The 27,050-nt window shown below is 47.1% G+C and overlaps 1 protein-coding gene across 1 annotated transcript in view; it reads left to right on the forward strand.

Moving 5' to 3' along the window:
* The window catches only part of LOC138487477 (peroxisomal trans-2-enoyl-CoA reductase-like), a 403,878-nt gene that overhangs the window by 228,852 nt on the left and 147,976 nt on the right, over positions 1-27,050 (forward strand). Inside the window, exon 3 of the mRNA XM_069613996.1 lies at positions 6,012-6,177. Within this exon, the coding sequence (XP_069470097.1) occupies positions 6,012-6,177 (166 nt within the window). The remainder of the gene's footprint in view (positions 1-6,011; positions 6,178-27,050) is intronic.

Genomic DNA, 27,050 nt, shown 5'->3' on the forward strand with positions numbered 1-27,050 from the left:
AGGCCGTTATTTGCATGTCCGCCTGACTTGTGATGTCCTCCTGTTTACGCCATGCCGGTATTGCCGGCATGAAGGCTCGCGTGCCCGCGCCCATGCCGCTATTAGCGGCACCGTTATTTACGGTGCCGCATAATCGCCCTGAGCGGTAAGCAATGCCGGTAATCATAAAACCTTCATTTTTAGCAAAGATCAATTCGGATTTTCATTTGAACCAGAAAATTGTCCTTCCTTCCTTGTACCCTCCACCTCACCCTGGTAAGGAGGAAGAAAGACTGCATAGGTTAGATCCTAGAAGAGCGCTAAGCTTTTACATTGCGAGAACATCCAAAATACGGTTTGATGATCAGCTAGTCATAGGGTATGCAGGACACAAACTAGGTCAGGCTGTTAACAAACAGACCTTATATAGGTGGATAATTTAGGCGATTTCTGAGTGCTACAGGCTGGCAGGGGAAGACCCTCCTGAAGGTTTGCGGCTCATTCCACCAGGGGCATGGCTACATTTACAGCCCTTCAAAGGGGTGTTCCCATTAGAAACATCTGTGAAGCGGCAACGTGGTCTCCCATCCACACGTTTACAAAACATTACTGTTTGGATTCTTCCCATGGTCAGGATAGGGTTTTTGGCAAGGCAGTTCTCGGCTATGCCCATGTAAATGCATAATATGTAATTCTACTCCCTCCTTCAAATTTTAATACTGCTTTGGGAGTCTGCCAAAGATGAGGAATACGTTGGAGGACACAATCCATTTGAAGAACAAGTTACTTACCTATGGTAACGTTCTTTCGACCAGATATTCCTCCAACAAATTCCTCATCTCCCTCCCATCCTACCCTTCTGTAGAATTTCCTATGCTATTACAGCTTCCGCTCCACCAAGGCTGAGTACTGTCATGCCTGTATTTATGGGCATCTCTGCTGCATGAGGAGGAGGAAAAACAGAACTGAGGCCAACTGGTGCTGCACGTGCTATATATGTATCTGATGAAGTCCCCCTCGACAGAGGTCATCGAGGGACATCGAGATGATGCCATCGGCGCATGGCGCCCTCCTCCGAAAAGTTTTCTGAGGCAGCTGAAGCTGGACATTACATGTCAAAGATGAGGAATATGTTGGAGGAACATGCAGTTGAAAGAAAGTTTCCAGGGTTAAGTAACTTGTTCTTCTGTTTAGGTCCTCTTAGGCAGGCTCTTCTTTCATCCTGCATTGCGCCCCATTTATTTCTCCCTTTGCGGTCCACCGGGGACCATTCCCATGGTTTAGTGTGTCTGCTGGGTCTCCCTTCATTACTGGCCGTGGTAACATCTTCCAACTCATCCTCGATCTGAAGGAGGGTGAGCCCCGCTTCCCTACACATGATCCTGTGTTTGCCATCTAGGTGAAGGTCAAGCCGAATGGAAATGTCTACCTATATCTGATCTCATATGCCTGGACTGTCTTGACCATAACATGCATATCCCTGTGCTTTTGAAGGGTCATTTGGGAACAGTCCTGGAGTTAGATCTCTGATCAATTGTATGCGATTGGTGTTGCGGCTCTCACAGCTTTGAGGATATGTTCTTTCCGTGATATTGCATGCAGGCCACCAGGACGTCTCTATGTCGTGATCCTGGAACCGATAATTTTGGGTCCAACCTGGGGACCCTGTCCTTTGAGATCATCAAGGGTTCTTCCGCCGCCATCATGTCCGTGAAGATATGCATTACTGTGTCTTTTAGCCATTTCCGGGAGATTCTTTAATTTTTAATTTTTTAATAAAACATTGTATTATATTTATATTCCAAAACAAGTCCTATAAACATACATCACTTTCCATGCTATAACACATCACGGCTTTAATTAGTCAAACACAACAATCATGTACATAGGTATATTAAATCACCTCAGTTCTCCCCCAGGCCAACTCCTGACATTCCAAAGGTCTCTCAGACTGTCCCTTCCTCCCATTTCCCCCATATCTTATCTGCTTTCATTGGACAGCCGTGTGCTGTATACATTCTGTGTTCCGTTGCTGCACTGACCCATAGCCACATCAGCAACCCATTGGGCCAGTGTAGGGCATTCTGGTCCGCCCCATCGTTGGGCTATGTTGCGTTTTATCAGCCCACCTGCCGTGGACAAGAACAGTTTTTCCCATCTATTAGCGGCATCAGGGACACCTAGAAGCAACATTTTGGGATCTAGAGATATAGTTCTCCCCAGGATCGTGGTCCGTTTGTGACAGCATTGTCTCCAGAAGGTTTTGATATGGCGGCATTCCCACAGGATGTGTATGAAGGTGCCCTCCCCTTCCCGGCATCTTAGACAATTTGGATTAGAGGCTCCTTTCCAGCTATATAGCGCCACCCTGGGGTAATAAACACTATGGAACATTTTTAATTGTATCAACCATAGCCTCCGGGGTGCTGTTGGGTATTTGCAGGTGGTGTAGCCACAGGCCCCCCTGGCATGGGAAGAGGTTCGCCGGTGTGTATTCTCCAAGTCTCCCACCTCCACCCAGGTGCCAGCAGCGGTCCTGTGTCCCTTAGGGCAGGAGTACAATGTAGCCTTGGCGCGCCGCACTCCTGGATATGGCTCCTATTCCGGCCCTGCTGCGAGCCCTCAGGGGATGCGAGCAGCTAGCCATCAGGATCAGAGCCTCTCGCCACAAGTCCCGGTATCTCCATGTATCGGCGGCAGCTCCCCACCAGCTCAAGGCAGTGGGTGGGCCTCCCACACCTCACCTCCGGCTCTTTGTGCAGGATATTGGACCCCGGGGGAGCCCCGTAACCTACCAACCTTCTTCCACTCCACGTATGCACCTTCAATCCTCATGCCACAGGCGGTCCGTGGTGGCCGCTGTGGTCATTTTCCTCGTCTCCGTTCCACGACTCCACAGCCCTCCATCAGCAACGTCTCCCAGATGGTGGGGTATGTCTGGACAGCTGAAAACTGGTCACACACCTGGTCGGGTCTACACCACTAAACTTCGTTTTACAAGACCGCTGGCTGCATCGCCAAAAGGATCTCAGTGAGAGCCCTCTGCTACAGGCGGAGCTCCTCCACATCGCGGCTGTGGCTGGAGGCCATTTTACCCTTGGATCTGCACGCCAACGGGCACAGCCGTACAATCCCGATATCTTCGGTATTACATAGCGGTTTTCCCTCTTTCTACTGTCGGTTTGTTCCGGTTGTCATCGCTATCGAGTAGATGCATTTCTACGCAGTTTTGCCCGGAATTGCAGGATATTTTACAGGATGAAGCTGGCGGCCCTGGTAGCACTGAAGGATTTATGTCCGCATTGCTCACCGGTTGGCCACGTCGCTCTCCGGGAGACTCTTGATCCGAATATTAGAGCGTCTGGATCTGTTCTCCAGATCTTCACAGTGGATCCCCAGGTTGTGTGCAGCCCTCTAGAGGTCCTCTAGTGCGGTCTACTCTCTTGCGTAAGATCCACGTTCATTCGTTTCAACCCAGTCTCCCACGGTGGCTACTTCTTTGACAAAATCGGAAAGTGAGTGCTTGATTTTGAATGTAAATGATGAAAATTGCAATTGGAATGAGGCAGAAAATGTATCCTGAAAATCCTGGAAGCTTTGCGCAAAGTCCTCTTTGGACGCTGATCCAACACTGGTAGCAGCTTGGGTTCATGTGCATCCCCTGTTGCGGTTGGTGCAGCTTCAGTTGGCCAGTACTTCCGAAAGAGCGTGGCTTGTGCTAGGCGGGCCTGTGTTTGTCCGGCTATATTATTTTTATTTTTCCTCCTCAGCAGGTGTGTATCTGTGTGGGCTGTCCAGCTGCTCGGGGGTCTCGAAGTCCTGCTGTAATCCCTGTGTGAGGGGGCGCCTCGGCGAGTGGTGAGCAATCCAAGAGCCCATGGGAGTTACCTCTTCTAACCTGGTGCTTAGGTTGTTTAGGCCCGGCACGTCCCGTGGCTTTTATGAAGATATGGCCCACCATGCGTTTAGGCCAACTCGCTGAAGGTTGTTCGGGCTTCCTCGGTGCACGCTCTTGCTTCGGGGAGATTGCCCCACTTCCCGCCCGGGATGCGGCCACTTGGAGTCTATCTGTACGGTGCGAGGGGCAGTGGTCCATTGTTCCTCACTGGGGCCCAGGCACCATGACCACCAACTCCAGGAGGAAGGGATCTTGTGCGCTAAAACAGGCCACTGCCGCAATCGTCCTACTTCCAAAAGATGGGAGTTACCCCAACCAGGGCGACTTGAGTCATGAGTCGGGACAAGGGGCTCCTTCCATCCATCCTCTGTTATGGCGATTGGGCCGATACAGGTTAATGCTGCTCCCACTGGGCCCCCTCCATTCTCGGGCCACGCATCCACGTTACTGAGAAGGTGCGGGTCTGCTTAGGGTGCTGTGCGTGTCGCTTGTCTGCCTGGAGTTGCAGTCGCTGCACTCCGACCTGGCGTGTTTCCCCCCATGGACCGGGCACAGGGCTGGTGGGCTGCTGGAGCTCGATCCATTCTCGCTGATGCTGCTGGGATCACACATGTCGGTGTTTCCCTTGTTGCGGTTCTGCACCTGCTGGGGGAATACGTGTAGACTTTAACGATCCTGCAAGATGTTGTGAAGCAGCAATCACTCCGTATCCCTTTATGGGCCTGTGTTTCTGTGCGCCATTTGCGATTCCTAGTTCGTCTGGAGACGGAGCACCCACACACACGTCTTCACTGCATGGTGGCCATCATGGAATGCCATCAGCATGTTGAATGCTGTATCCAGGGGGACAAGCATGCAGAATAAATTGGAGGAGGTGGGGGAGAGCCACATTTCGGTGATGAAAATGGAATCCGGCTTATGACTAGTGATGAGATCAGCAATGTAGGCTGCGTGTAAGATGCCCAAGTAAGTGTCAATAACCATCAGACTTCACAAAAAGAGTGTGAGGGCGGCATAAGGGGAACTTAGATGAGGTTCACAAGGTTGGATGTTGGGTACTGACGAGTTTGCAGGAAGGATCCCTAGAGAGCATGGGGATGGACTGTAGAGAGACACAGGGTGCTCTATCTTAACTGGTTTCCGTGGGCCATGGGGGTCTGGCCCTTAAGCTTTTCTAGCCCTTAACAGGCACAAACAGGCAAAGTTCTTGACTTTGCTCGTCCTTGGCTAAGGACGCCAGTGATGAGGATCCCTAGGTGGGCCCACTGAAATAGTTTGCTGAAGGCGGGAGAGGGACACAACAGTGATCAAATGACAAAAAGCTGCTCACACTAGCTGCAGCCTGGTAGAATTGATAGAGCTGGCTTTTGAACGCACTAGCTGAGTAGGAAAATACTGGCGAGCCAATGAGCAGGCGGGAGGCAGCTGACCAAAGTAGGGGGGGGTGAAGTCCAACCAGCCAATGTGCAGGCAGGAGAGTGTACCTCCACTCACAAGCAGCACCTTGTATGCCCTTTGGGGGCATTGCTAATGCATAATTAGATGGACTGCTAATGCAAGCAGTAGTTGGACATTTTGCCTTTTTTACAACTACTGTCATATTCCTAACAAGGCCCTAAAATATGCTCATGGAAGTGGATTTTCCTTGAATGTCTGAGAGCTTTCCCTCCACTCCTTTTGGCTTGCTTGGGATAATTTACAAATCCATGTGCTTTGTTGTACAGTTTTCTTCTCAGCTTGAAACGCAGAAGGCTGTGTTTTGTGTTCTTGCCTTTGTATTCCATTATCTTTATATTTGATTTAATATGCTTCTTACATTTTAAGAACTCAAGTATTGCGATTTCCATAGAAATTGAATGACTTCCAAACTTTTAGACTTGGAATTATATGACTTCCTGCCATAAGATGTGTGATGCCTTGCCTCCCAAGGTTTGAAATAGTACGCTGATGCAGTACTATAGACTGACTGCTCCATGTTCTAAAGCAGGTCTGCCCCGTCGTATGACACAGTATCCCAGTTGGCGACTGCGACTACTGATGCAGTATCCCTTAATAGTTTGTGTGTACATGCACATATAAAGGTTCCTACGCGCTATATGAAGGTTAGCATTTTCACCATTTTTTTTTTCTGCAGGTGGAAGCCTTAATTGTTTCAACAGTTGCTATGCATGAACGCATTGATTTCCTGATCAATAATGCTGGTGGCCAGTTTTACAGCCCGACCGAAGCCATTCGTTCTAAGGGGTGGCACGCAGTGACTGATACTAACCTCAACGGGACTTTCAACTTCTGCAAGGCAGGTGAGTGCATGGCACTGCATACCAACTTTTTAAAGAAGATTAAAATGAAGTGTGGTGTTCTTTTCTTCCATCTCTTGTTGGCCCATCATGAACATTTCTTCACTTGACTATGTGTAGAGCAGTACCTGATATAGGTACTCGCTATTAAAAAAACAATTACACAGAATTACACAAGAGTGATTATTAGGTAAGGAAATCATGACTCCCTTATTATTTTCTTTCACTGTGTACACATTTTAGAGCCTGGTTTCTACGGTCCTTAGATAAGTGCATTGGCCATCTTTTGGCTATTAAGTCCTGCACAGTGTTGTTGCCCGCCCCCCTTTGCTTTCCATTTGTCAGTGTACCTGGAAACCACAGTTTTATATACTCTGCTACTTACCAGTCTTGAGTCGTGCAGGTGTGATGGCGTCAATGTTCGGTTATTCTTTCAAGACCCAGTCAAAAACATATAGACCTTTAAGTAGCTTTAAACTAGAGGGTTGTTTTCCATTGAGGTCTTCCAGGTGACATCTGATAGACAAAAGTAAAGCTTTATTTGTCTTTAATGTTACTTGATTCCCTGAGGTGAAACATACCTCTGAGTTAATACAGTGGCTATCCATTTGCAAATTATGTATGCCCCCCCACCCCCTCTCCCTGGATTCTTCTTTCACCCCTTGCACTGTGCTCATGGATGAGCACTGCAGAGGGTAGAGAGGCTAGGCAGAAGGGGATCACTTAGAATATAAAATAAGCTCACTCATCACTCTAGAAAGGATGAATATGCCCTTAGCACATCCCTTGTGTAGTTTTGGGATGCACATATAGCATCCCAGCCAGGCAAAGAGGTTCAGGTTGAGGATAACCTATTAGAAAACAACATTATTGAAGCAGAGTGTCACAGACAGTATATACACTGTATTAGTTAGGTCTGACACATATTAGATACCCACATATAGTCGCACAGAAATGGCAACAGATGTATTAATGTTGTGGTTGCAGAGGTTATAGACAGGGCAGCATTATAGGCCTGGTGTTTAGTTGATGTACTGTACTGATGCAGGGTAGCGTGATGTGCAGTAAGGAGGGAAATAAGGGGAAGATTGAGTCAGCAGGGTAGGTTGGTAATAGCGAGGTCGATGGGTCAATTAGACAGAAGTAACAGCATTTTATATGTAATGTCTAATCCACAATGAGCAGACAAAAACACAGGCCTTGGTGTGGAGCTGCGGCTCTGTTATTTCAGCTCCGTAAACAGATTTCCTTTCCTCTTCCCGAGGAGAGAAGCTGAGATCAGAAGCACCGATGGTGCAAAGAGGAGCACTAATTGTATTCAGCTGCGGGACCTGAATGTGATGGCAACGGAAAGTTAGTTGGTAAACGAGCAGGAAGGGATGCGCCTTTTTGAAGGACACATTTATGGGAATAGGGCTTGAGGCTTGGCAGTGCCAATAAGCCAGGCAAAGATTCAGACCAGTACTGCTCTCACCACAGGACGGCCACCCTACACAAATTGCACCTAGACACACAACTTAAGCAAAGTTCAGATTTAAGAGCGGTGCCCTTGTCACGTCATCTCTGGGCACCTGGGGTAGGGATGAGATAAGAGGAGAGCTGTGTCTGGAACGTCTTATGATTCGTGACAGGAGGAGCAGAGGTGATGCCAATAAATTTAGTACAAGGTCGTAGTGCAGCTCGTGTGTATCATGGTGTCTGGGTTATTGTCTAATCAAAAGCAGGATTGGCCCGGCCAGGGTTCTTTAATTGAGTCTGGAACTGGAGGGTACTCATCACGTGACAGTCCCAAATTTACGAACGTATTGCTAAGAACCCACCAATCACCTATTGGGTTTGGCAGTGACGATGTAGGAGACAACATTTCTAGGGGAACGGGGGTAGTGTAGATGTGGCTAATCGGTCAAGGAACTATGGGGGGATTATTATGTTCTATAGGTGATAGCCAATGAGGGTGGTGAGATTAAGTTGTACTCATTATTATGCGTAGTAATGTTAATTAGCCATCTTTCTGCTCTAAAAGTGTAATGTCTTGCGATAAGATGAGCTCTGTGTCAGTTAGGTTCTACAGAACCGTCTGAGACCCTTTCTTTGCATTCAATAAACCTTGTATTCCTTGCAAATAGGTGCAGTGATTATTTTGGTTGTTTGGGTTGTTTTTGACTTTGCAGGTTTTGGGCTGCCATCCCTTTCAGTAGTCCCCTCCTCCTTTTTAGTACAGAAAAGTAAAAAAACCTCCTTGGCATTCTGCTTCCCTTACCACCTCCCTTGTGTACTACCTTCTTCCTCCCCAGTAACCAACATGGAAAGTATACCTTTATGTCTTGCCACACTACCCCCTACCTGCCTCATGTTGCTTCTTGTTTCCTTTCCCAAAATAGGAATAACTGTAGCTTGCATTCTGCCACCCTTTAACCTCTCTTTTCCATCAGACATACATCTTCTCTAAAGACATGAAATACCCAGCGTTGTGCAACTCACCCCACCACAATATTCATGAAATAGAGAACCCTGCATCTTGCCTCCCACCTCACCTTACCCATCGCCCTCCTTCACATTCATGCCCATTTTGCTTATCAGGTTGAAGTTTCTCTCAATCAATCTAGAGAACTTCTTAGAGTTCTGCGCTCTCTTTCCTCTTCTCCATTGGAGACTATCTCATCCTCTCTCTATGTGACTCCCTGTCTCTGTACTTTATAGAAAAAATTGAGAATATTCGGGCTGGTATTTGCTCTTTGAGGTTACAGACTGGCGAGTCACGTAGTCTGGTCCCCACGTCCAATTTATTTCATCTGTGGTCCCTGTTCCCTGTTTTTACTTCACAGGATATTACTGCTACTGCTAAGCTTAAGTCTTCCTCTGCTATTGATCCTATCCCTCTCTGTGAGTTGAAAGAAGTCATGCCCTTAATTGCTCCATTAGTCATGCAGGCTGTTAATCTTTTTCTTAGTTCTGGCTTTATTCCTGCTGCTCTGAAGCACGCATTAGTTATCCCTCTTCTGAAGAAACCATCCTTGAATTCCTCTGTTCCTTCCAATTTTCACCTCCTCTCTATTTTTTGATGAAGCTGTTGGAATCTTTAGTGGGTCCCCTTCTTAGTTTTTTCTGGAGGATTCCTCCTTTTTCGACCCTCCTCAATCCAGTTTTCGGTCAGGTCGTGGCATTGAGGAAATGCAGGTCTCAGTTGTCAATGATCTTGTGTGCCTGCAGGACCAGGGCAGCGTGGGAGCGTTGATTTTACTCGACCTCTCTGCTGCCTTTGATACGATCGACTATGCCATCCTACTTGAGCACCTTGCTGATGCTGGCCTCTCTGGAGCAGTTTTATCCCGGTTTAGCTCTTTTCTATCTGACCAGACTCAATCTGTTTCTCTATCCCCTTTTCGTTCTGCTCCCACCTCCCTTACTTGTGGGGTCCCACAAGGGCCTGCCATTTCACCAGTCTTTTTCAACATCTGCATTCAGCCTCTGATCAAGCTCATCCTCTCCCACAGCTTCCTATGTTATTCTTATGCAGATGGAAGGTCGGGAGGATAGCTCAAGGGCAACGCGTTTGTCTTGGAAGCAAAGGTTGTTTCGTGTGTAAGGAGCTGGGCCATAGGAAAGGGAGGGCTTACCCAAGCAAGCCATAGTGAATGTTGGACTCGTGGAACATACCATCATTACTGTAAGCCTCTCAGAGGAGGACTTCCCACTAGGCATAGGAGTGGCCGAATATGGTTTGGTTACACTGAGTGGGAACGGTACTGGGTCTCCAGAAGAGGCCCCAGTTCCCAATAATACTCTACTCTATCTAGAACATGTGTATATCAATGGACACAAACTGCGGCTAGTGTCACTACTGTCACTCAGCAGTGGGTACAGCCAGGCCAGTATATTGCTGGGCCTGATTTGTGCGTAAGTGGGGTTGATGGTAAGAGTACGTGCCCCTTGGCGATAGTATAGTTGAGCTGGCGAGGCAAAACAACCCAGCGCTGTGTAGCGGTTAAAGACTCCATCCCTGTCTCATGTCTGTTGGGTAATGATCTTCCTGATCCCAAATAGTCGCAGTGGCTGCACAATGAGGGCCAAAGAGAGCGCCAGATTGAACACTCTGAGAGTCTTAGGGCCTGGAGTGCTTCCAGAGGGCTTGTTGGTTGGAAGGGCTGGTATGGTCGGTGGCCCCTAGTCCTGTTCCACAGACTAATGAGGCACTTACTCTGGCGGGATAGGGGCTAGTAGCCACTGAGGACCCTACTTTGGTAGCAGGAGAGACTGTGATTTCAGAGTTGCTTGGCTCAGGGCAGGAACCTGAGGTGGAAGACCCGGTGGGTGCAGATCTGAAGGGTCTGCCCAAGCTGGATGAGTTCGCATCAGCTGGGGGCCCAGGTCAGACAGACTTCTTCACAGCCCAGAAAGAGTTTACCACTCTGGCAGGTCTGTGGAAGCAGGCAGAGGAGCAGGCTAAGGGCGAGGCCCCTGGATTGTTCAAAGTGTACTTGGATAATGGATTCCGGAACAGTGAGCCAAAATACTCTCAGGGTGAGGGCACATGAAGTTTGGTGATTCCCCAATGCCACAGAAAGTTCCTTTTGGATTTGGCTCACCAAATTCCTTTAGCGGGTCACTTGGGAGTGACTAAGACTTTAGACTGGTTGTCTGCGCACTTTTACTGGCCGCAGTTCAGCGTAAAAGCTAAGGAATTTGTCTGGTCCTGCCCGACTTGTCAAGCTTCTGGCAAGTCAGGTGGTGCCACAAAGGTCCCCTTAATTCCACTACCTGTGGTTGGATGGCCTTAGGCATGGATATTGTGGGTCCTTTGGATCCTCATACCAGCTCAGGGAACAGATATATCTTGGTGGTAGACCACGCCACAAGATACCCTGAGGCTGTCACTCTGAGGAGTATCAAAGTCCCCATGGTTGTGAAGGCTCCAAATGGGATATTGTCCCGTGTTGGATTCCCCAAAGAAGTTGTTTCTTACAGGGGATCAAACTTCATATTAGCATATATGAAGGCTATGTGGGAAGAGTATGGAGTCACCTACCGGTTCTCAATCTCCTTGCATCTACAAACTAATGAGCTTGTGGAGCGGTTCAACAAGACCATGAAAGGCATGATAGGTGGCTTGGAAGAGCACCTAGTGAGAAAGTGGTATATTCTTCTGCCATGCCTTCTGTGCCCCTACAGGAAGGTGCCACAGAACGGAGTAGGGTTTAGCCCCTTTGAGCTTCTGTTTGGACACCCTGTACGAGGACCCTTGTGTCTACTGAAGGAGGGATGGGAAAGCAAACCCTCATCACGTCACGAGATGTGGTGGACTATGTACTCTGCCTTCGGTCTAGAATGGCAAAGTACATGGAACAGTCACCAAAGAATCTGAACGCCAGTCAGGAGCTGATGAAGCACTGGCACGACCAGAAGGCCACAGTGACAGTCTATTCTCCAGGCCAGTGGGTGTGGATCATGCAGCCTGTCAAACCCAGTGCCATTCAAAACAAGTGGACTGGCCTTTACTGTGTGCTGGAAAAGGTCAGTAATGTGAATTATCTCATTAACGTGAAAGGACCTAAACAGATGTGCCGGGTCTTTCACGTCAACCGGCTAAAACCCCATTATAGCCAGGATGACTTGGTCATGGCATTAGTGACTGACAGAGAGACTGAGGAGGAGACTGATCCCCTATGGGGGCTCGAATGGGAATGGGGATTGCTAATTGGCATGGGGACTTACCGGGTCCTCCAGGGTCGGAATGACCCGGTAAGTCCCCATACCGCCTACCCGGACCCAGAAGGCGGTAAGGGGTAACCATGGCGCTAACAGCGCCATGGTTACCTCCTACCGTGTAATGAGGCCCACTGACACTTCCTCCCGTTTCTCACTTTGTTTCCCTGAGGTGGTTTCAGGTATTGGGGTAAATCCTAGTACTACACGTTCTAAGGCTGTTCCCTCAACCACTTCCTTTGCTCACCCACCCCTTGTCACTAAGTCTTGTAGGAGGACTGAGGTAGACACACAAGTGAGGTTTTTAAAGAATTCAGTTTTATAAGGGACTGTTGCACCAGTGGGTTAAGTGACATAACTGAACAATAGTATGACTTCGCCTTGGGTTCGAACAGCGAAGGCTCCAGTTTCAGGGTCCACAGTTCGGGGTTCCCTTCATGGGATATATCCTTATACCTCAGACATTCATTCATTAGGAGTTTTGGTATCCCTATGTTCTTACTTGTCTCTTCATTCTGTGGATTCAGGTTCTCTGCTTCTTGACGTCAGCACCTGAAGAGGCCTCTTGCTTGGGCCTCATGTAAGGCAGCCCTAGGGTATAACAGGTTAGAAGAAGCTGCCAGAACGCCTACCAAATGTTAGCCACCATTGGTCCTTACATATGCTTGACAGAGAGATTCTTGTCACCTCCCTGTGTCATGACCTTGGCTCCATTCCCCCCCCTACCGCGACCCATGCCCCTTCAATGCATGTCTAACTCCTCGACATGTCTTAGGGGTCTTGTGCCTAAGCGAACCTCTCCTACTTCTCCCGTCCTCTCCTTGCCACTGTACTCCTCTACCTCCTCCTGTATCTCCTTGACAATTAACCACATGCTCATGCCTCCACCTCAGCTAAAGTCCCTCCTGTAAGGCTTGCAGTGTGCCTTCTTATCCTCCCCAACTCCTTTAGCTTCCTTTCTTCTAATCCTTCTTTCCTTCTCCTACTCTTCGCTTCTTTGCAACCGCCTACTCATTGCTCGACGACTCCTTCCTTATGTTGTTAACTTCAAATACCTCCTCTATGCTTCTCATTTCCTTCTCATATATTTCTCCAAACCTCCTCCTCACTGCTCTCCACCCCTGCTGACTCTTCCAACATCCTCCTGATTAAACTCCTCCTCTCCTCTCCTGATGTCACAACCGACCTCCTCTACACTCATTACTCTCCTCCTACTGTTCTCCCACCAGCCACCTCATGCCTTTGGATGTTCCTCTTCTCTAGTTCCTTACTCTCCACCACCTCCTTTTTCTCTACCACATATCAATCTTGGCATTTCATTTAATGAATGCCGGGAGAAGTTTTGGAGAAGCTCCGCAACCACAGACAGTGTTGCTCAACTTTGCAGTAGACTGCCTTAAAAATATAATGCTTCTCGTAGCATCTTATCAGGTAGAATTTAGCAACTCCATCTTACCTTCTGGTCCCAGTGTTACAGTGAATGGAGTAATGCTGGTCTTGACAGAAGTCCCTTTGGGAGATGAAGGACCAGCTATTCCTGTATGGGATGCTTCTTGGGTACAACAGCACTGCAAGTGCACCAGTGTTTTAGATTTTCTTTCCACTCTGGGAGCTTCCTTTAAAAGGAATGTGGCATGGTTTTACTCCTTGTGACAAGCCCATGCCGAAAAGCCTTGTGCATGGTAGAATTGGCCAGGAGACTTTTCTACACTCCATGCGGGCACGAATTCACAAAGTCATGTAACAGGTGGCAGCACCTGACCCCACTAGGCAACCCACCCTCTACCTGAAGAGTCAGACAGGGGACTTTATCATCCCCCAAGATCCAAGATGCAAACACTACACGCATCATTCGAAGGTATTTCTAGAGGTTTTCGTCTGTCAAATTATATTACTTTTGGATAGCTCATAGCTGTTTACACATGCTTATGAACATTTCACTATTCAGGTTGTAAGCCCTGTCAGATTCTCTCCTGAACAAAATGTATCCCACTAAAGATATTGGTCCCTCCTTGCCATCTTCCAGCACTGCAATCATTCCCTGGAGTGTAGCTTTGCCATTTTTCCTTAGCGGTCCAAAGTTGTAGGTTTTAGGGTCCTTGTGTCTATGGATAAGGGAGTTTGGGGGAATGCCTGCAACAGTGGGTAGAAGTTGAGAGACAATCTACGATCAAAAAAGAGTGTGAGGATGGGTGAAATTATATTGTGGAACCCCTGCTCTAGAAGAATATATTGTCCTGAATCCATACATTTAGACTGTATACCTGAATAAAAACAAGGTCTCTGACAATGTCCAACCAAGTCATTCTTAGATTCAGGGAGATAGTGTCTCAGGTCACTTATGGGACCCTGGCCATTGCTCGTTGGATGCACCTTGAGTTTCCTCTGGGGTGGTGAGCTGGCCTCTGGTGACAGTTGGAGCCATCTTGTCCTTAGGAGTCTTTTAATCTTTCAGGAGCAGGTGCATTGTTCCTGCTCCTTCCCTAAGAAGCTCCTGTGCATGGTTGCCCACTTGGGCAGCACAGGTAGGTGTTCTCCCCCCTACATAGGGGCTTACAAGTGGGTATTTCTCCTTGGGGAGTGGGACACCGACGGGCGAGACGTGGTATCCCCTTCTTTCAACATCTTATCCACATCCTATCATGTAGGATATTCCAACACACTACCCCCCCCCCCTTTTCCGACACAAACACTTTTGCACAAGACGAAAGACAATGGACTAACACCAGAGCCGTTTACCTGACATGTCCCAATACAAGAGTCAGGCAAAGTCAGGCAATTGACCAGAATAACACACACCTGACGGCCCTTTCCCTTATCCACAGGGATAAAAGGTGGAGCACAGGACGAGCAAGACAGTCCGCACGACATGTGAGTTAACTCAGCACGGCAGTTCAAGAGGAGGAGAAAGACGGCGCAGACCGAGAGAGTGACAAGGAGAGAATTGACCTTGCCCTTTCTGAACAAGGCCCGTGAAACCTCCGCAGATGGAAACCTAAGACTGAGAAGAATAGCCAGCGTGTATTGCAACAGATGTCAATGGTACACGAGACCCTCCTCCGCTGATAACCAAGCCGGGGAGTGACGCTGGTCTCCGTGATAATAACCTTGACTCGAAGGAGAAGAAACCCGGTGAGTCGAGGGGAGAGTCGATAAGAAACCGAACTGTGTTGAACGAAAGGTAGCAAGCAGCTCATTTGAACTTTGAAAGGTTTAAAGGAACTATTAAGAAAAGAGGGGAAAACCAGCGACAGAGGCGTCCGGCACCACGTGGGTGCTCACTCAGGAAACTATGGGCGATTACCCAAGAGTAGAGACTACCATAACCAGAAGGCCTTGGGAAGACGCGAAGAGAGATCAAAGTGGTCATGTAAAATCCTCTGTACCGTCGGAAGTCTTTGATCGACAGATGATTGCGAAGCTAAGGGAAATTAATCCTGCATGTTGAAAACAGTACATGAACTGTGTGTCGTAAAGGTTGGCAAGAGGGAACCCGTCGGAGGGATTCTAACAAGAAGGGACGAAGTCTAAAGTCCCATAGTGAATTGTTTGGTAAAGGTTGGCAAGAGTGAACCCGGCAGTGGGATGCTAACGAAAAGGGGCGAGGCCTGACGTCCCTATGATAAGTGTGCTGACCGAAGTGAACCTCACTGTGTGGGGTTTCCACAGTGAACTGTCTGTAAAAGTTGGCGAGAATGAATATGGCAGAGTAAAGCCGACAAAAAGGGTGCGAAGTTATCACCCAAAGTTCATTGGAAAAGGAACTGTTTAGTTGATTTATTGAATACGATTTGTGAAGGGTCTACGCCCGGAAGAGGGGGACCGAGGGGTGAAGCCATCGCCCAAAGTGTAAATGGAACAGTTACAGAACTCGCCCTCGAAGGCAAGAGTCTTTATATTGAAAAGAGACTTAACCATTGAAGAACCTGATAGCTGGTATGGAACTGTCGGCTCGTGCTGGGAAAGCTCGAGCGTGTGCTGTGCTCAGGAGGCCCACTTTGTCCCGTGCTCAAAATGTGGGGAAGGGAGACCCCTGGCAATCACATCCTGACTTATTATTTGTGAATACTTCTTTCTTTATTGAAACCCTACCCCACACTCTTTCTGTAATTAGTTGCAAGTATTTGGCAATATTTTTTTTTTAATATAGGCCCTTTTATTCGACACAACACAACTAGGACTGCCTTATTTTTCATTTGATGGTGGTCGACGCTTGCTCCCATCTTAGATTTAGGTTTAGGTGAGGCGTTTTTCCACCCTGCGTTTATAGTTCAATAAACACCCTTGAACTGTGATCACTTGTGTCTGTCTTTACTGTTGCCACCATGACCTCCTTACACTTCTTGGAAACAGGTCAAAATCGTGTACCAAAAACAGATACAGCTCTATAAAGCAGAAATCCTAAAAGCAAAGAAAATACACCCAACATCATGCAATAACGTCCCTGCTCCCTTGCAGAAACTCTGTGACAACCTTCCAAAGCACTTTAAAAACAAAGTCATAAACATCAGCATGTCATTAGACATAGTGCTATTAGATTACACCCCCATTGGACTCCAGCCCTCTATTCTTATGCTCTGGTTAACAATATGAACATAAATTTGAAGAAAACCAAAATAATGGTTTAATGCAGGGGGGCATGTGGTAGTAGACATTTCATTTGGAAGCTGAATGGTGAGATTCTGGAGTTGGTGGACAGTTATGTCTACCTGGGAATTCATATCAAGTATCATCCCATGGCAATTTTTTATGGGAACTGTCTGTCTTGGAAAAATATTCAAGAAATGGTTGCTTATTAAATGTTTTGTATCTAGAAAATGAGGATATAAGATTGAAGGCTGGTTGGAAATGTACGTGGTCAGTATCCTTCTGGGATTCTTGTATGGCCTAGAGGCCTTACCTCCACGACTTGTACCTTGGCTTGACACAATTGAAGGAAAATTGCTTCATTCCATGCTTGGCCTTCCCGGGCCAGTTCCCATGGAGTCCTTGAGCTGCGAATTGGGGACGATGTCACTACGGGCACATTGGATTATAAAGTGTAGCAAGCTGTTTTTAAATTCTGTTGGGCTAAAGGCACAGGGGACTCCCTTCTTGGCATGAATGCAGATGATGGTTGCAAAAATCAGAAAGACCCAAGTTTATTGTGAGCTTGAGAGAACTTGCATGGTACACTTGGCCTTGAGATCCCTCAAGAGGAGGTTGGCCATGTGTTGTTTACTAAACTTAAAATTAAGACAGCTGATTGGGATCGTGGCCAAAACCTCTCTAATTTGTTTAATAAAAAGAGGTATGTGGAGTTCACTATGCAGTGTTTTTCCCTAGGTGCCCTCCGTACTTATTTTCTGAAGACTGTGCTCCTGATTTTAGGCGTTTTATACTGTACTTGCGCCTTAACATTTTACCCACATTTATATATGTATTGGGGCATTGCAAAGTATTCCCATGGAGGGAATGCTCTGTCACCTCTTCAAAGACGAATCTGAAACCATCCACCATCTATTAACGTCTTGTCCTTCTGATGGACTGTAATTGCAAAGGATATGGGCAACTTGTTAGTTCTATAACCAGTATAACATCCGATCAGTTTTGATCCGGTATTTACTCTGCAGAATCTCTGATTATTAGAACCAAATGCACTTACATAAAATTATTATATTATAATGAACTGTTCTTTGGTTTTTCCTAAGATATGGAATTATTTGTAACCGGAAACTACAGGACCTGAATCCAGGCACTGCTTTCCTTAGTTGCTGGAATTATCCTCAGGTTCTGGAGTGTTTCCATTATTTGCTGGTATAGCCGCTGTCTGTTTTTTCTCGCCCTTTTCCTCCATCCTGCCAGGTTTCTGATCTCGCTTAGATGTTGAGCTCTACATCTCACTTTTCCTTTTTTTTTTGGAACACTTTATTTATATTTTCCAATAAAACATATAATAGGATGAACAATAGGTAACAATTCTCAAAAGTTCTAACATTGGTATTTACAGAAAGTATAAACTATCAATGAGTTAAATGAGTAATTCCTAAAAGATTATAATTATCCGATGAGCATATTAACAAACATACCAATACCCTATTGTCGTCAACCCTCTATACACAATTAGTAAACTTGTATAAGATCTACAACCAAGAAAAAAGAGGGAGAAAACATGAAGAAAGAGGGAGAAAGAAGAAAAGAGAAAAGAAGAAAAAAAAACTAAGCACCTCACATAAAAAATAGCCACACCCCACACCAAGCATGCCTTATATTTGTCGTAACCCACTTGAACATTCAGCTATCAGATGTCATTCACTAAACCCACTTCTATGCACCATACAAATCATTAAAGAGCGACCAGATATCCAAATAAATCTCTTCCTGATTTCTCCTATAATACATATACTTTTCAAAATCTGATAAATTGCATACCATTGACCCATTCATCCACCTGCGGCTTTTTCCTAGTTTTTCACAATCGCAAAATTAGTTTTTTCTGACACTATTAAAGCCTTATTAATCCAACACCTATACCTTCTAGCAGTCATAAATCTTCCTCTATCTGATAGTAGAATTGTTGACAAGGGTTTCCTCGGAAAGCTTATAGACAATACTGTATCCAACCGATCTAACACATCCCCCCAGAAACTCATTGATCTCAAACAATTCCACATCATGTTTACCATAGTCCCTCTCTCTTTCCCACATCCCCAGCATACCTCATTTTCTAGGAGACCAAATCCATGCATACGCACAGGTCTCCAATACAGACCACCCATAATTTTATGATGAACTAGGCGTAAGTTCAAATCCAATTTACTCCCATAACCCGCATGTAGTATCTTCCCCAATTGTCTTCCGAAATTGGGCACTGCAACTAATTTTCCCATTTTTCTTTCAGTCTATCCGATGACTTAACATTAGTATCTTCTAGAGGCATTAGGTTGACATAAGTAGATACTGCACGTGGAAATGATTTCAGTACTTTACATAAGACAGGTTCAGTTCCCAGTGAACCTGACAACATTCCTAACATTTGACAGAGAAGTATGTTAACTTTGTTATACCTAGCCAACTTCCTCATTCCCAAACCAAAGTTCCTCTGCAACTCTAAAAAGGGACCCATCCGTCCGTCCTGTATAATGTCCTCTATCCTTAAAATACCTTTAACAGTCCAACTACTCCAATATAGGGGACTGATTCAGTCTTTAACAGTCCAACTACTCCAATATAGGGGCTGATTCATGGAATTATTTGCGCCGAAAACGGGGATGTGTGTGCCATTCTGCCCGCAAATCCCTGTTTAACAAATGGGGATTTGTGGGCATAATGGCGCACAAATACACGTTTTTCGGCGCAAATAATTCCATGAGTCAGCCCCATAATGATTTGTTTGCTAGCTGAAGACTAGGATTACCCCAAATTGAAGCCTTGGAATGCAAATAAATATTCTGATCATTATCTATCAACCAAGAAACTAGAGTCATACGTGTTGCATTTATAGTTTGCAATCTAACTCGTTTTGATGAAATTCTTTCCATCGAGTAAATATTATCCAATTCCATTGGGCGAAATACCTCCCTCTCAATTGTAAGCCATATTGGCTCATAACTATCCATGGACACCATATAGTGAACAGCCATTTTTAAAATAAAGCCCCTATGGTACTTAACCAGATCCGGGTAACCGAATCCACCCGCCTGTACTTTACGCAACATAATATGTTTAGGAATTTTGGCTTTCCCCTTCTCACCCCATAGAAATCTCTGAAATGTATCATTCATACTTTTAAATAATTTCTTAGTAAAAGGCAAGGGAAGTGATTAAATTAAATATAACACTTTTGGCAATTAAGTCATTTTAATGACATTAACCTTAGCCCAAATTCCCAGATTCAAACTCTCCCATGTTCTGATATATCTAATTAGGTCACTAATCAAAATTTCAACATTTAACCCAACAATTCCTTTCAGGTCCCTGGCGAGGTATAGCCCTAAATACTTAACTTTCAAATCAGACCATTTACAGTCCAAATCCTCAAAATCACCCCTTATACATCTCTCTGAAAGTGGAAAAACATCTGACTTTTCCCAGTTTATTTTGTGACCAGAAGGTTTACTCATTGTTTCAAAAGCTCTCTTCAGGGCACTGCTCCCCGCCCTTGAATCTGATAATATAAATACCATGTCATCAGCATATGACAAGACTTTGATTTCTGTGTCCCCAAACGTTAGTCCCTTGATACCATTATCCCTATGTATGTATGCATGAAAGGATTCTAAAGCTAAGTTAAACAAGAACGGTGACAGCGGGCATCCCTGCCTTGTACCCCTCTCCAATTTTAACAAAGCGAAAGCCTCATTGTTCACCGAAATTCTAGCTGTCACATCACCATGAAGACATCTGATAGCTTGCAAGAAATGAAACCCAAATCCTAACTTTTGCATCGTGAACTCAATGCCCAATTGACTCTGTCGAAGGCTTTCTCCGCATAAATAAATACAAGTACTGTTTCTTAAAGCACAATATATAAATAATGGTCCTTATATTGTCATACTCGAACCTATTCCTCATAAATCCTACTTGTGTATTAGGCCCCCAATATATTTATCCAGCCTATTAGCTAATACTTTAGAGAACATTTTTATATCCACATTAAGTAAAGAGATGGGTCTATAATTGCCACAATTTTTATGATCCTTTCCTGGTTTCGGAATCAGTGTTATAAGGGCTTCCCGCATTGATCAGCAAATGGTCCCTTTGCAGATGAAATCATTGAACAGATCACACATAATGGGTGCTAGCATATCCCCAAATGATCTATAAAACTCTGAAGGCAAGCCATCCAATCCTGGTGACTTGCCAACATTAAGTTGTTCGATGGCTTTTAGGATCTCTCCTATTTCAAATTTTGCATCTAATGCCTCTGCATCTTCAGTTTTTAATTTGGGAAGGTCCAATTTGCCAACAAGCTCTCTCGTTCTGACTCTAATGGAAAGGTATCTTCCATGTAAATAGCTTTGTAATTGGAACAGAAACATTGACAAATGTTCGTTATTAAGAATGCAATTTCACCCTGTGCATTCTCAATATTTTGTATAAGTGATAATACAGTAATCTACTGCTCTTATCCCCACTCTCCCAGTACTTTTCTGCTGGTGAGAGAAAGTGTAGTTTTCATCTGATATTATAGGTAATTGAAACTCTATCTCCATCTATGTCCCATGTGACTTACTGCATGAAGTAGGCTCCTTTTTTGGATTAAAAATTTCTCATTTGGGGAGGTTTCTTTGTTATGGTTGGTGTTATCCTTATAATCCTCTTCTGCTATATTGGACATGCTTGCATTATGCCACCTTCCCCATTTCCCTTGAGTAGAGAAGGTGGTTTTGTCTCCAAATGATTTCTCCTGGGATGTCTCTTCTTTATCCTGATGTTTCTCTTTTGTTCTTTTCTAGATCCTGCTCTTGTTACAAGGTGTTCTCTTCCTAGAGACATATATGTGGATGATACTATATCTCCAAATTGGAATTTCCTGTATTATGTATTATTTCCGGTCTCTTGGTGACTTCTAGTCTGGCAAGTATTCCTTTTAGCAGTGGTAGGTTTGTCCCTTCCACCATGGGATAGTTCCACCCCTCCTCTGTTGAATCCTAAGTTCATTGCTCTGCTTGGGTGTTCATTATTTCCTCCAGAATATTAGTTAATGCTATCATTGCTAGAGTGCTTATTATCTCAGTATAGCCAAATGTAAACTGAAACCCAGCAATGTGGACCAGACTCTGCCGACATGATCATGGCTATTGATCTGTGTCTCTTCTGTGGAATCACTTAATGGAATGCTACCTCAAGTTGATTAGATTTAGTAGAGTAACAGCTGTTTCTACTCGCTTTGTTGGGTACGCACCCAGCAGAAGTTTGAGGATGTGGAATAGGAGTCCACCGTCCTCTCTTGCTAAAGCTGCACCTAGTACAGCTCCTAGATCAGCTATCTCCATAGGACAAGCTTTTACAGCATAAATGTTTGTGCTTAAGAGTACATACAGTAGAGTCAGCCCTTTTGGGATAAAAGCTGACCAGGAGCCTAATGGGAAGGCCCATGTCTGGCAGCAGACACAGGATTTGTTAAATTGCCCCTAAAACCATTTTTAGTCTATGGGGGTCATTACGAGGTTGGAGGTAAGGGAAAAACGATGCTGGTAAAGGATTGCCGGCATCGATTACCGCTCCGGTCCATTACGGCCGTCCAACCCGCTATCAGCGGCACTGTTATTTACGGTGCCTCTAATAGCGGCATTGGCGCAGGCACACGACCCTGCATGCCGGCAATAGCGGCATGGCGTAAACAGGAGCTGAACACAAATCAGGCGGACATGCAAATAATGGCCTACGGAAGCCCGAAAAGTACCTTACCGGCATGGACTAAATACCGGCATTGCGAACCACCCATAAACGGCCATGTGCATTGTTCCCAACTGCCACAGGTGCACACAATCATCACAGGTGGAGGCAATGTAGACTGGGCCTGCACAAAAGGAGCACACCCCACTCCTACCCACACCCAGTCACACACCAAAATGATCCCAATACTAGTAGCAATACTGGGGCTGGAGGACATGATTGAAGTGGAACTCCAGCAACAACAACAACAACAACAGGCAGCACAGAGGAGACGTAGGAGGAGAAGGAGGGTAAGGCAGGCCCAGCATGCACCACCAGTGCAGGCAGTTGTACCACACAGGCAGCCCCCAATCCCTCGAATCAGAGCCAGTCCATTCAGCCTAACCCCTGAGCAGATCCACACCCTGTACCGTCTGGACCGGGGCACCATCACCACCATTGTGGACATGATACATAACGACATTGTGAGCCTCATAGACATCCGTACCGCCATCCCCCCTATACTGAAGGGGGTGTCTGTGCTCCACTTCCTGGCCACAGGCACTTACCAGCACACAGTAGGGCAGATGCATGGCATATCACAACCATTATTCTCACGGACGCTGAACCAAGTGCTTGATGCCCTCCTGAAGCACACAGGCGACCACATATTCATACCACGGACTGCCCAGGAGATCTCCCAACACCAAAGTTGGCTTTCATTCACTGGCAGGCTTCCCAGGTTGCATCAGTGCCATCAACTGCACCCATGTTGAATTGGTGGTCCCACATGCCATGGAGGTAGTGTACCGCAACCGTAAGTTATACCACTCCATCAACGTGCAAATGGTATGTGACTCAAACAAGATCATCACACATTGTTGTGCCCGATTCCCCGGATCAACCCATGATTCAATGGTCATGTGGAACTCCACGATACCACTCTACATGGAGCGACACGCAGGGCAACGATCCTGGCTACTCGGTGAGTTGCATGTCAAGCTCATGGCAGTGTGATGTCCGGAGATGATTGGGGGGAGAGATGCATACTTCACCTGGCTGAGATGGGGGGGAGAGAGATGCATACTTCACCTGGCTGAGATGGGGGGGGGGAGATGCATACTTCACCTGGCTGAGATTAGCTGAGAGGATGGACCATGCTCATAACCCAAAGCAGGCCAGACTGGACCTAACACCTAAATGCAAGACGTAAGCTGCACTACTATGAAAAGGAGGCAGTGCTGCAACCATTCCATAGCCATTAACATGTACACTGCACATAATCAGACCGTAGCCCCTGCAACACAATGCAGCGACATGCAGTTAGTATGACCAATGCAAATGACTGAATAACATCACCACAATGGACATGTGTCCATTAGTGCGTACAAAGGAGTCACATGAGGCCAAAATACAGAATCTCACTCCTACACCACCACAGAGGTCCAGCATACCAGCATGGCTATATCAGGCATGGAAAGTCAGATCATCAAGAGTCTGGCTTCAACGGTGACAGGAAAAAAGCATACCATTAACTATACATCACCTAGATCATGGGAACAACCGGCGTGGGCAGCCACAGTGCATGAGCACTCATAAGGAATAGGACACCCCTGCGCCCACTAGACGATGCCACGCACACCTGTCGATCATATCAATTCACACATTGCAGTTACTTTGAGTAGCTCTATTCGTGCATGGATATGTGGATGCAAACAGGAAATGAATGCATGCTATTGTGTCATTGATACAGGTCACATTTGGTGTAATCACTTACACATAACCATTGTTGCACACATGCAGGTGATGCTGGCTATCCCTTTAAGAGGTGGCTCCTTACCCCTGTCCGGAACCCGCCGAATAGGCACGAAGAGGACTACAATCGTGCACATACACGTACCCGTGTGGTGACCGAGCAGACCTTTGGGATTTTGAAGGCACGGTTTCGCTGCCTCAGCAGGTCTGGTGGGGCACTCCTGTACGGGCATAAGAAGGTTGGCAAGATCATCATGGCATGTGTCATGCTACACAATATGTGCATCAGACGGAATGTGCCTCTGCCCCCTGACGTTGAACTGCAACCACATGACGAGGGGGATGAGGATAGAGGAGATGGGGCTGCACATCAGGGAGGTAACGATGCACAGGAGGGACGTGCCGTGCGCCAGACTTTGATTAATCAATGTTTCTAACACACATGGATGCGGAATGTGCCATGGAGGTGGGACTCAGGGCACTGGTAGTGTCGGGGACATGGACACTGTACACTGTTCACCAATAAAGCACACGTACACAATAATCAATGTCCGGTCATGTGAATTCTCATATCACAACAGGTGTATTGAACAAATAGAACATTGATTGTGCACAAGCCCTCCACCCCACACACCCTCTCCCCCCTCCCACTCCCCCCTCAACTTCCCCACACACCCTCTCCCCCTCCCCCTCCCCCCTCAACTACCCCACACACCCTCTCCCCCTCCCCCCTCAACTTCCCCACACACCCTCTCCCCCCTCGCCCTCCCCCTCAACTTCCCCACACACCCTCTCCCCCCTCCCCTCCCCCCTCAACTTCCCCACACACCCTCTCCCCCTCCCCCTCCCCCCTCAACTTCCCCACACATGTGTGCACTTGCATGCACCATCAGTCTTCAAGAGTTTGGAATGGCAGGCTGCACCTAGACCCCTTGTCCACTGCCAGCATCGGGTGGACCCCTGTCCGACCTGCGCAAGTTCCGCACAGACCTATGCAGGGGGCTGGTCTGTGTGGAGCTGGCATTTGAGGAGGTGCCTGGTTGTTCAACCACCTGTTTGGGACGCAGGGCCTCCAAGGCTTCCACCATGCGGGTGAGGACCTGCCTCACAGCCGCCAATTTGTTGCATATGTTTGTAGAAGTTGACTCAATGGCAGCTTTGAGGGACGCTGCACATTCCCTGAAATCCTCCCTTGTCTGGCCACTTTCAAGGATGTGCTGGGTCACCAGCCCTGTCAGCTCCTCCTGGCACTGTTGGATTACCGTTATCCCCTCTTGCCTGTCCCGGACACTGGTGGATGTGGAAGCTGCATGCGACATGGTTTGTGCTTCATGTGTGCTCCCCGTGGGGCTGAAGCTTCCTGACCATGACTCCCCAGCAGACAGCTCATGACTGCTGGCATTGTGTATGCTGGGTGGTGAGAGGTGGGGTGACTGCAGGGGGCCTGTAGCGGTAGGTGATCCGGGTGTCAGACTATGTGCTTCATCATCTGACACGGCTGCCGTGGCAGCTGCCTCTCCAATAGTACTGCTGGCAGGGGATACAGAGCCTTCAGCCACTGGCTCCTGTGTGGTGGTGGCTGGTGTGGGTGCTGTGGTGGTGGGCCTATTGCACATCGGTGCTGTAGGTTCGTGGGTTGTGTTGGGCTTGTGAGGTAGTCCTGGTTTCACTCTTCCCCTTGATGTTGAGGGCCTGTTTGCTCCCTCCATGCCCCTGGACTTCTTGACTGGTGTCGCAGGCTGCTCCGTGGGGTCCTGATCATCGCTGTCAGATTGTGTGTCTGTGGGGGACCAAGAGAGGGAGTGCATTAGTGATGGGTCTTCGTGCATCAGGCATGCATTGGAGTAGCTGCAGTTCTATGGAATGGCAGGTATTTGCCGTTGGAGTAGTGACATACGGGTTGCTTGCCTTATGGGTGGGTCATGCAGGGATGCGTCTGTGCACTGCCTGTAGGCAGGGTTGCGTACGTGTGTCTGGTGGCCCCTGCTTTGCATCATTTCACTGTCAGTTCGGGGGGACATCTTCATGGTTTGCATTACAGTGGTTTATTTGGGACTACTACCTGCATCAGCTGATGACGGGGCTCCACACTCCATATCCCCCACTCCCTCGATTGCCTCCATTCCGATGGTGCTCGCACAAGTCTCCTCCCAGCGAGTCATCTTTATGGGTGAGCCACCTCCGCCACCTGTTGCCATTCCCTGGCTACGGTTTGCTGCGATGATGTTGCGGACGCGTAGGCGCAGGTCATCTCAGTGCTTCCGGACATCTTTCACCGTGCGTGGGGTGGTGCCAACCGCACTCACTTTACGCGCCACCTCTGCACAGATATCTTTTTTGCGCAACAGTGCAGGTCGACGCATGTCATTTGAAAACACAACCTCCCCATTTTCTGCCAATGTGTCCGCGAGCATGTTGAGCTCTTCTTTGGAGAAGCGCTCCTTGCGCAGGCGCGCAGCTCCTTTTTTCAGTGCCTTGGGCATTCTAATATGCGGCTGGTTTATTTTGGGACAGGTGTGGTGGTGATGTGGATCCTGGGTGCAGAGGATGGCAATGGATTGTGTTTTTCAAGATGGCCGCCGTGCTCTTTCCCGTTCCTGTGCGGTGATGCCACTTCCGGTTCCGCCATTAGCGGTGACCGCCATTAGCGGTGACCTCTGTTAGCGGTGACCGCTAATGGCAGAGGCATGGATGGCGGTGGTGCTATCTACGATTCCCTCGGTGCCACTAAGGGCGATTTTTGGGTCTTTAGCGGCATGGCGGTAAGGTCGTTAACGGCATGGCGCAAAGCTTGTGCACGCGAAGTCATAATGGCCCTCTAACAGTGGGCTCTTTGCTACACGGACACTGTATTTGCTCCATGCCGGTAAGGACAGTTACTTACCTCCAAACTCGTAATGACCCCCTATATCTTCTACAGGGTCACCTACATACGCTGCTAGGTCTAAGTCCTTTCTTGTTCAAAGAGTTTAAAACAAGCCCACTATCTTAGCAGCATTAGTTTTCATAGAAGTGAAAAAAAATTCTCCAGGCAGACCTCCTGATTGTGCGACAGCCAC

This window comes from Ambystoma mexicanum, chromosome 9 (assembly GCF_040938575.1).
Source record: "Ambystoma mexicanum isolate Mex_15411 chromosome 9, UKY_AmexF1_1, whole genome shotgun sequence".
Lineage (NCBI taxonomy): Eukaryota > Metazoa > Chordata > Amphibia > Caudata > Ambystomatidae > Ambystoma > Ambystoma mexicanum.